Genomic DNA, 11,804 nt, shown 5'->3' on the forward strand with positions numbered 1-11,804 from the left:
TAAAATATATATAATTGAGATAAATATTCTTTATGTAACATTAAGATCTTAGGGTAATTTCAGTTTGGCATAATTGGCTTTATTTATGTCTCTCTGTACAGTAATGAATGAGGGACATTTATTCTCGCTAGAAGTGAAAGTAAGAACACCGTGTTCCCTTTCTCCCTTATTTTCTATTATCAAAAAAATATTATGGAACTATAATATTTTATGTTAATATTCGTCCATTGGCTGTCCGCAAGATTTCAATTTTCAATATTACAGCTACAAAAAAAAATAAAACATACGACTTCATATCATTTCTTGTGCAAATCAATATTAACGGAACATTTCACAAAATTTCTAGGAGTAAATTTCTGTACCCGCCATGTTGCCAGTCACTTGTCTCCTCCTCTTCGCGACATGAAATGACATGACCTTCAGGTATCATAGCATTTGAATTGGCTGGCCAATCATATTGAAGCAGCAGAGTTGTCACATGTATGATAATTATCATACATGTATGATAACCACAAGGAAAGAAGAAAACACGAAGTTCCCAAGCGCTTTCGTGTAATTCACATCTTCAATTACACGAAAGCGCTTGGGAACTTCGTGTTTTCTTCTTTCCTTGTGGTTATCAGCATATAACTAGATCACGCGCACCTACAGTGATTTACTTGCATGTATGATAGCTGTGCAACGAGCTTGCAGAGCCCCTGAAGCTCCTGTTTTGTAAATGCCTGGATGAACAAATGGTCCCCAGTGAATGGAAAGTGGCTTATGTGAGTCCTATCTTCAAGAAGGGCGATAGTCACTCCACGAACAATTATAGACCGGTGAGCCTGACCAGCATAATATGTAAAGTACTTGAGAGTATTATCAGAGATGCAGCGATGGAACATCTACTACGAAACAACCTTGTAAAAGATTGCCAACACGGTTTTATGCCGGGGCGCTCTTGCTTAACACAATTGCTCAAGGTATTGGATATTTGGACCCATATTCTAGAACGGGGTGGTAATATCGACAATATTTACCTAGATTTTGCCAAGGCTTTCACAGTGTACCCAACTTAAAGGCTGAAAATCAAACTGGAAGGGTACGGAATTCGGGGAAATGTCCTAGCGTGGATAGAAGACTTTCTACATGACCGCAAGCAGTGTGTGGTGATTAATGGCACGAAATCGTCATCTGTACCTGTAACAAGTGGGTACCACAGGGCAGTGTATTGGGCCCGCTGTTGTTTGTTTGTTTCATAAATGACATGCCTGACGTTGTACACTCCTCCATACAAATGTTTGCCGATGATGGCAAGTTATTTCGGGAAATTAAGAACCAAGCGGACTGTGAAGAGCTGCAGAAGGACCTCTGTGGGCTCCAGGAATGGTCGAAGAAATGGCTGCTGAGATTCAATGTCACGAAGTGTAAGAGGATGCACCTGGGGCGTACCAACGGTAAGGAGGCGTATCATATGTCCCAACGGGATGAAGAAAATGCACTAATTGAGACTGTATGTGAGAAGGACCTAGGTGTGTATGTTGACAATGAGCTGAAGTTCTCGGGCCATTGTAAGAAGAAGGTAAATCAGGCAAATAAATTATTGGGTCTTATAAGAAGGTCGTTCAGATATCTAGACGGTCCGTCCCTCGTGACGATCTTCAGGAGTGAAGTGCTTCCCTATCTGGAGTACTGTCACCTCATCTGGTCCCCGAGATATGCTAGGGATTGTCAGTTGGTTGAAAATGTTCAAAGGAGGGCCACCAGACTGGTGCCTGCACTTCGGCACCTCAGCTACCCTGAGAGATTGGAGCGCCTGAACTTGCCTAGCTTATACTACAGATGGGCAAGGGGGGACCTAGTTGAGGTGTATAAGCATCTCAGGGGGCACTACTCAGTTGAGTGTCCTTACTTGGAGCTGGCGGACGCTCGCCCCACAAGGGGTCACAGCTCAAGATTGAAGAAGCCGCAAGTCCAGAAAACGTGAGGGCAAACTTTTTCGAGTGAGGGTTGTAAACTCTTGGAACAATCTACCAGAGAGTGTTGACGTACCGAAAGTGTGAGCTCTTTCAAGAGAAGACTTGACCAACACTGGAGCAGGTTCAGGTACATTCAGGAGCCGGTGCATGCCCAGTATTTGCCAACAGTGCGTGACAGAGACGTGACCGATCGCCCGGGCGGCTAGCGAGCCGATCTTTTGGTGAAGAATATAAATTAAAAGAGACGTGACCGATCGCCCAAGCGGCTAACAAGCCGATCAGTGGCGAAGAGGATAAAAGTAAAAAAAAGTAAAAGATAAATTCATCTTCGTCACGATGTACGATAACATTTTCTATTATCGTACGGTTTGTACGATAATTTTGGGTTGAATGTGAAAGAGTATTCAGCAAAATTATTCTCTTCAAAACCAAAGAAAGAAATAGTTTAAAAACTTAAACTGTAAATGGAGCTCTTTTCTCATCTGAGTGCCTCAAACGTTCAGGGTCATGAGTCAAATTTTTGCCCTCTGAAGATATTTTTTTAAGATATGCTTGCAGGTATATCTAATCACGCACAATTTTTTCACAACTTGACAGATGAGGTTCTTGAAGTAGAGGGCTAATGGTGATCACTGAAAATATATGTTTTAGTGTGGTCTTACTGAGTTATTAATCTTAAAGAGTTGGCACATTTAAGAATGATTTGAGTTTTATGTAAGTTACTGCTTACTCTTATAGAATGGCATTTACTGTATTCTTTTTTCCTGTAAATAAATTTTGTTTCTTTAATTACAGTGCAATCTTATATGATTTTCATTGCATGCCCTAGTTTTGACTCTGCAAAATAAAATTGGTAAATATATACCTGATTATGTACTGTGCACATCATTGTCATTCCTAAAAACCCCATTTAATTCATATTATGCTATATAACATTCAAATCCACCGCGCTTGTAGAACCTCAGAAAACGGGAAACATTGATAAAGGACAACTCACCTACTCAATGTTACTAGACCATGTGTTGTATTGTACCCAGGTATAGTTATATCATATTAATTGTATGTATTCATAGCATTAAGGAGAACTCAGGGTATGCATAAGATGAATGTTAAAGTCCAGTTGAGCCGGACTAGTGTACTGTAGGACTAAGTGTGGATCAGGGTTTGAACGTCATACTATTTACGTCTGTGAGAGTGTAGCGAACATAACTTCCACAGATATCATATGAAAATACATGAGAACAATGGTCTGGAAAAAGAATAAATGTATCAGAACTATGTGAGGTGTTGGAAGTGACCCAGAAACTATACTTGAAAGGAAATATCTTGTATGCGTCGGTATGAACTTAATACAGCTCGTATCCTCACGTGACATACACCCACGACAGGTACAGTGATCAGAGAATCTTATGTCTGTGTTCAAATAGTGCAATGTGTGAGAGGAGGATCCCTCATTACATGAAGAAAATTATAATGGGAAGTTTTCAATAAATAACCCGAGGTACACGTAATGATGATGCTTGGGAGTGCAATAACTAAAAAAATTATTTAATAATAACACACCATAATTCTACCGAAAAACGATAAATTTGAAGTTCCAGTACGATGATTCCTATTTAAAAATGTGGCACACTGTGAAGCAGCCGTCCACCGTGAACTTCGAATTTTTAAGGCTGGTGATGACACGCAAAAAGTGTTCTTTCCCTAATTTACCTGGTATTCAGCGAGTTTATGAGAACAACAGTGAAGCAATCCAAATATTTCAAGATGACGGTGTCTTACCAACATCAAGACTGTGTCCTACGTGTGGAAATTATTTACTTCTAAGAAAAGACGGAAATTCTGTTGTCTATAGCCATAAGCGTACCGTCCACCACAGGAGTAGGTTAGCTCCAAAAAAATGTTAGATTTTTTGTTGTAAATTAGCAGTTTCTGTTATAAATAAAAAAATTATGTTTTGCCCCCAAAACGCTAATTTGCACCAGAAATGAAGGTCAGATTTAAATAAAACACGCTGATACTAATTTTAATTAAGTTAGGGTGAAAATTGAAAGAAAATTGTAACATATGGAGTGATAACTAAAACATTTTTCTTTAATTTGAATTTGCCATTGTAGGTTATTTACAGTACATAAAACTTGGGTCAAATATTAATAAGGGTTATTTAGAAATATTATTTAGCGTTTAAATGACAGTTTTAGCCTTTGTTAAGTGATGACCTGTGCACGATGACTTGAGGACGATGACTTGTAGAATGTCGACTATGACTTATGGACGGTGATGATTTGAGTGGCTGCAAGAATGATGTCCAAACCCCGATTATCCCTCAAGGGACACTTTTTGTTGGGTTGTATGAGTAACAATGATAATTTATTTGATACTTTATGTTTTATAATCTACACTAAACAAACTCTTTACTGCTGGTTTGACCTAATTTATGGCCACAACTTGTAGATGTAATATTTGTATCCTTACCTCACTCGGTGTCCAGCTCGTCCAGTGTTGCTACTTTATTTGATTTTATATTTTTATTTAAACTTCCTCGACAGTTTGCTGGTGTCACTCTGTGCTTTAAGGTACAATTACCTGGTTCAGTGTTGTCGTTTGATCGATAGATTTATAGATAGACTGTTATATAGATAGATATTTATTCATTTAAATCGTCATACAAGCTGGGGCGGGCAAGTATGAACACTCGACTGAGTAATGTCCTCTACCTTACCATCTATTCACGTTTTGTTGTTTTGGCATCATTTTGTACGTCTCGTAAAGGCCAGATGAGAAACCTTAGTGATAATATGCCGACCACTAAGATCTGAGCGACCCAGAGAACAGTGGTGGGGGGAGTGAGGCCCAGTGTCCCACACAGGTACACTGCCACCACTGCCTCCATCACGTGGATTGTCATAACTGGTGTAAATCTGTAAAAAAATATGAGAATGTAAAAACAAAACACAAATGGTGAAGGAGTTAGTCATTCAATACATTTAAAGGCACAAATTATAAGTACAATTTGTATAAGAACAAATTTACTTAAGAAGGAACTTACACGAGCATCATGAAGGTGTTGTGCTCAGTACCCAGCCAGTGAAGAAACTGACCCAGTAACCCGAGGTGCTCATTCTTAAAGACTTCTGGACACTTCCACGTCAGCTGAAGGTACAATACACACAACAATTAACACTTATTTATACAAGACATTGAATATTAGGCCTTCGGTACACGAGGATATGGTGCGGCAGACTGTTTTCAGGTAGACTGTGTTAAATTGTCTTCAGTTACCAAATATAACGTCAGGTATGTAAGTGAGGTTCAGTCGCTCACAAAAGTCCTGTGTCGCCTCTCCTCCTGAACCACGAACCTCGAGATTAGAGACTCGTGAATCCGAAGCATTTATGGACAGAAAAATACATTAGTGTTTACTACTTCAGGTTCGCTAATCTGAATCTCGGAGCTCGTGTAACAACAGGGGAGGCGACCGGACCTCTGTGAGTGACTGTACAACTAGCTAACTACAGGTGTCTTGACTCACCGCCATCATGACGAGGCCTGAACCGATGAAGGCGATAATGCACGGGTGGACCAGAACAAAGTAGTGCGCACCTCCTCTCCCCTGGCTGGACATGACTACACTACCACACTCTATAGACGTAAACATCAACATAACTCGGAACAAACAATAAAAGTAATAAAAACAAACTTGAATAATATATTAGCTCACATATTACAATAAACATGTATGAAGGAAATAAAACATGTGTAAGAATTAATTAACGCAATTAGTAAGAATAATAGAATTTCCAACAAGCGTGAGAACACTACCATCTAGCGAGGAGAATGGCTAACCTAACCTAACCATACTAGGACGTTTTTATCGTCACAGGGAATAAACTAGGGTGTCCAATCTTCACGTCAGTCACATAGTACACTTTAGAACTTTAATATTCAGGATAATTTTACCCACCCCAATCCCAGCCACCGTGGAACATGACCATCTAAATGACTCTCAACTTTACATTAAAACCACCACCATCACCAAGTCACGTTCTCTGTCATTGAATATTTTATCAATCTATTTTATACTCATGATAATTTCTTAATTTCTTAATAAGTCTCTCCTGCGTTTGTGGTTTATTATCGTTTTATTTAATTATCAAGGTTGCGTATTTCTTTGGTGTTTTTTATTCGTCTATTTTCCGTAGGTAGTGTGTGGCGTCATAGGTAGAGTGGATGGTCAATTGTCTAGATCCACGGCTTTCTTATAAATATTACTTCTTATAATGTAGATATACTGTATATCAGGAACTATAATCACACACACACACTGGCATGAACAAATGGGAGAAATACACATAACTTACCAATTAAACACAGAACTAGGACGTGTTAACCTCACGCCACGGTGTCTCAGGGGTGACTGGCGTTCTTGTTTATTTTATTTGGTTTTAAACTTTAAAATATCCTCCTAAACAAAGTTGCCATCAACCACCAGAAATTTTCTCATAAAGTTAAATCCTCACGTAATCTCTATGGCAAAATCACCCTTATGCTTCATGAATCATTTTCATATAATATATAATATAATCACCATCATTATTATCTTTATTTATATTATTAATATATCTCATTTGTCTTATTATACATGTTTATATAATTTAGATAGATTCAGTAAAATCGTCATATAAGTTCACATTGATTCAGAATATATATAGAGAGAGCAGGTAGACAATGTATATAGTACAGGTATATAAACGATATACATAGTTACTGCAGGTATACATACCCATGTGCCAAGTTAGTATTATGTGGGGATTTTAATGAAATTGACACCACTGATATCCAGGACCAGCTATCACTATCACAAGTTGTGACCTTCCCCACACACGGTCAAAATACCCTTGACCTTATCTTAACTGACTTAGCGGACCAGTACCAACCACCTCAACCAATGCCTCCTATCGGGTGTAGCACACACTTATCAGTGCTCTGGTCCCCAGCTGCCACTCCCACTCAAGTACAGAGACCCTACATCAAGACCTACAGGCCGATTACTGACTCTGCAGTGCGCCTCTTCGGGCAGTGGATAGTTCACCATCCCTGGACTGAAGTACTTAGCGTGATGACGTGGAAACCAAATGGATAAATTATACCAACACACCACGGAAGCTCACCACCACTTCTTCCCCGAGAGTCGGAAGTCCGTCAGATCTCACCCGGCTGACTTGCCCTGGATCACACCTCGGATCAAAAGACTTATGCAACAGAGAGACAGAGCCTTTCATCTCAATGACCACATCCGCTACAGGTCCCTTCGCAACCGAGTCATCCGCGAAATACGCACTGCAAAGAAGTCCCACTACCCAACCAAATTACAACACCTGAAGCAGACCAACATCAGTCAATGGTATGGTAAGCTTAAAGAACTCTGTGGACTAAACAATAAGACACACCCCCTCCCCTTCCTTAGCCATCTCACCAATGTTGACGCAGCTGAGCAAACAAACAATCATTTCGCTACTATATGCCAGACGCTCCCCCGGCTTGACACAACCACTCTCCCTGCTTACCTACCAGCCCCCCCTCCCACTGACCTAGTAGAAGAATTTGAAGTAGCAAAACGCCTGGACAAACTAAAATTAAAACGCCTACCACCCCATTGACTTACCAATGAAACTCTTCAAGGAGTTCTCCCGAGCTAGCCAAAACCCTGCGCTCCATCACTAAATGCTTCTCTCTCAGTCAAGCCAGATGCCCAGCTGACTGGAAGACCTCTTATGTATCACCAGTGCCCGTCAACCAGCCCACAATCCTAAATCAGCTACTCTACCTATTGCAATCACCCCAATACCCAGCCTAATCTGTGGTGCCTTTGTGTTCGACTGGCTTATGCTGATATTGCAGGAGTCAGAGACCCTCAGCAATTGGCAAATATGAAAAACCTCCATCACCACCTTGTCAGCTTCACATACCGCCATCTCGAAACGAAAACGTCTGTAGCTGTCGCCTTCATTGATTTCACTAAAGCGTTCGACCTAGTCGACCACAATATAATCATCAACAAAGCTATTGACCTCGGGCTTCGGAGAAGTCTTATACCATGGCTTACAGACTTCTTCAGTGACCGACGCCAAGCTGTATGCTTCCGAGGGGCTGTCTCCACCTTTCAGTCACTCACCTGTGGCGTCCCCCAAGGCACCAAGATGGGACCACTCTGCTTCCTTATGCTCATCAATGATGCCCAAAGAGAAACCCCTGCTCGCTGGAAATATGTCGACGACTCCACCATTGGGATCAGCGTCAACAATTCTGCTCCAAACTATACCGCCCTTCAGGATTTATTGAACAGTCTTCAAAACTGGGCCACCAACAACCATGTCACCATCAACCATACCAAGACCATGGTTATGCACATCAACCTCTCCTCCGACATTGTCCCACCTCCTTCCATTACTTTAGGTCCTAACACACCCAGGTTGTAGATTCCACGAAGCTCCTCGGCCACCATAGACAACAAACTAAATTGGAAAACCACACGCCAGTGAAGTTATCAACCTCCCAAGCCTGCCTCCACCTCCTCCCCGCCGACCAAGTCCCTCGGAGTTCCTGCACACGAGCTCCTCAGTGTTTATACAACATTCATACTTCCCAAGCTCACCTATGCCTCCCCCACCTGGTCTTCCTCCCTAAATGCCACACAACGTAAACACCTAGAAAAAGTACAAAAGAGGGCATGCAAGATTATTCTCTCCCCTTCCTACTCCACATATCAAGAAGCGCTCAACACACTGACCCTTTCGACTCTCACTGACCATCACCACGACCTCATCTGCAAATTTGGTAAGAAGCTTCTACACCATCCCCGACACCGGCTCCTACTACCACCTGAGATCCCTAGTCCGAGAATTGCTGTTCGACACCACAACCGCATCCAGCCCATACGTGCACGAACTGATCGCTATAAGAACAGCCCAGTCCCAACCATTGTAAAAATTATCAATAACTTATAATAAATCAGTGTATTCACTCCCAGTAAACACTACTCCTTGCACTGTCACTATGTTGAAATGAACTGTAGTTTGAGCTTTTCCCCTCTAGTTACTATATGTCTTATTTGTATCACTTATGTTACTTGTATATTATTTGTAATTCGTAACCCATTCCCCAAATATGTAACTGTATATTTTCAGCCTTCTGGCTGCCAAGCTCTTTCAATAAACCGTTAATTATTATTATTATTATTATTATTATTATATAAATACTGTACAATGTACATACACAGTGAGAAAGATGTACATAGACAGTGCAGGGAACAGAATGCTAACTAGTAAGACATTTATTTAAACGAGAAAAAAATTCACCTGTGGAATTCCCCTGTGACCTCTTGACCTGACCTGACCTGACCACAGATTATAACCACACAACATCTGGCAATCTAACACCTGTGAAGATTTATTTTTTATCTGAGAACGCTGACACCTAAAGAGAGATAGAGGAATGTGATAACGATAAGGTTTAGGTGTACTGTACATTAATACGCTTACCCATACATCAAGGCCAGTAAAATTAGTTAGGTTAAGTCAGGTTAGGTTAGGGCAGGTTAGGATAGGTTAGGTTAGGGCAGGTTAGGATAGATCAGGTTAGGTTAGGGCAGGTTGGTATAGGTCAGGTTAGGTTAGGGCAGGTTGGTATAGGTCAGGTTAGGTTAGGGCAGGTTGGGATAGGTCAGGTTAGGTTAGGGCAGGTTGGGATAGGTCAGGTTAGGTTAAGTTAGGTATCTTAGGTTAGACTATAAGTTATAACCTCCAGGAGCTTCACTATCTTATCCTAGTAACTGCACGTCACAGATGGTCAAGAATTGGCAGTTGGGGGCGTGTAAGAGGAGGTAGCGACCCGTCACAGGCTGGGAGGGCTTGAAGGTCACCAACATCCCCCAGGGCGGAGCTGACCCTGGGAAGACGTCGAATACTGGGTTATCCACATAGTTACTTGAGTTACCCAGATAGACAGTGACGCCGAGGAACAGTGACTCAGTGAAGTTATCCCGCCTCGTCTGAACCAAGATGGAGGACACTCGAAGTGGCTGGCCCAGGTCGGCCCTCCACCAGGAATTAAAATCATGTCCGGAGGTGAAGCAAAAGTAGTTGGTGGCGTTGCAGAAGAAACCACTGACGGCGTATTTTGCAAGACGTTGTATACCAAACTCGGCCGAGGAGGAGACGCTCACGATGTGGTGTGTGAGAGAGTTGTTGACGTGCCAGCTCGAGTAGCACTTGTCGTACAGGTGAGTTGAAGGTCCAGCTTGTCCTCTCCAATGAACAGACACCTGAGCGCTGAACACATTACACTTATTACCTGCAACACAACACACTTGAAAAGTAACACCTAATACCATAGCTCACCCTTGAAGTAAAACCTAATACTGTACTATAGCTCACCCTTGAAGTAACACCTAATACTATAGCTCACCCTTGAAGTAACACCAAATACCATAGCTCACCCTTGAAGTAAAACCTAATACTGTACTATAGCTCACCCTTGAAGTAACACCTAATACTATAGCTCACCCTTGAAGTAACACCTAATACCATAGCTCACCCCTTGAAGTAACACCTAATACCATAGCTCACCCCTGAAGTAAAACCTAATACTATAGCTCAAATTCTTTGAAGTAACACCTAATACCATAGCTCAACTTTCTTGAAGTAAAACCCTAATACTATATAGCTCACCCTTGAAGTAACACCAATACTATAGCTCACCCTGAAGTGCAACACCTAATAAATTACAGCTCACCCTTGAAGCAACACCTAATACCATAGCTCACCCCTTGGAAGTAAAACCTAATACTATAGCTCACCCCTGAAGTGCAACACCTACCATAGCTCACCCTTGGAAGTAAAACCTAATACTGTACTTATAGTACACCCCTTTGAAGCAACACCTAATACTATAGCTCACCCTTGAAGTAACACCAAATACCATAGCTCACCCTGAGGTAAAACCTAATACTGTACTATAGTCACCCTTGAAGTAACACCTAATACTATAGCTCACCCCTTGAAGTAACACCTAATAATTACAGCTCAAATTCCCTTTGAAGTAACACCTAATACTATAGCTCACCCTTGAAGTAAAACCTAATACTATAGCTCACCCTTGAAGTAACACCTAACACCATAGCTCACCCTTGAAGTAACACCTAATACCATAGCTCACCCTTGAAGTAACACCTAATACTATAGCTCACCCTTGAAGCAACACCTAATACTATAGCTCACCCTTGAAGTAACACCTAATACCATAGCTCACCCTTGAAGTAAAACCTAATACTATAGCTCACCCTTGAAGTAACACCTAATACTATAGCTCACCCTTGAAGTAACACCTAATACTATAGCTCACCCTTGAAGTAACACCTAATATTATAGCTCACCCTTGAAGTAATACCTAATACCATAAGCTCCCCCTCCTCTTTCACTTTTCTTCCTTTCCTCCCCTCCCTTCCCTCTCCCTCCCCTCACTCTCCCCTCTCCCCAGTAAGTATTTGAACCCTCTCGAGCAACATCCGCGTCGACCTCCTCCCCTCTTCCCTCCACCCCTCTCACCTCTCCCTCTCCCCCTCACCTCTCCCCCTCCCCTCACCCCTCCCCTCCCCCCTCCCAGAAGGTCGAGCCACAGTGGTTGAGGTGCCAATATTAGACCAGGAATGTCGGAAGGGGAGAGTGAGGGGGAAAGAGAGGGAAGAATGGAAGGAAGGGGAGAGTGAGGGGGAAAGAGAGGGAAGAATGGAAGGAAGGGGAGAGTGAGGGGGAAAGAGAGGGAAGAATGGAAGGAAGGGGGAGAGTG

At 41.9% G+C, this 11,804-nt stretch overlaps 2 protein-coding genes across 2 annotated transcripts; both read right to left on the minus strand.

Annotated features, from left to right (window-relative positions):
- Positions 1–4,592: 4,592 nt before the first annotated feature.
- On the minus strand, positions 4,593–6,403 carry LOC121857579. The gene is made up of 4 exons (XM_042353657.1): positions 6,320–6,403; positions 5,491–5,600; positions 5,008–5,111; positions 4,593–4,879 (listed from the first exon to the last, which is right to left on the minus strand). Exons 2-4 carry the CDS (start codon positions 5,581–5,583, stop codon positions 4,684–4,686), a joined length of 393 nt encoding a protein of 130 aa, XP_042209591.1. The 5' UTR covers positions 5,584–5,600; positions 6,320–6,403; the 3' UTR covers positions 4,593–4,683.
- Positions 6,404–9,777: 3,374 nt separating this feature from the next.
- On the minus strand, positions 9,778–10,310 carry LOC121857576 (fucolectin-5-like; the record flags this gene model as incomplete). Its single annotated transcript, XM_042353654.1, has 1 exon — positions 9,778–10,310. A coding segment is annotated over one exon (533 nt), but the record flags the coding sequence as incomplete, so codon positions are not given.
- Positions 10,311–11,804: the final 1,494 nt, after the last annotated feature.

The sequence above is a fragment of the Homarus americanus genome, unplaced genomic scaffold, assembly GCF_018991925.1.
Source record: "Homarus americanus isolate GMGI-L3 unplaced genomic scaffold, GMGI_Hamer_2.0 scaffold2040, whole genome shotgun sequence".
NCBI lineage: Eukaryota > Metazoa > Arthropoda > Malacostraca > Decapoda > Nephropidae > Homarus > Homarus americanus.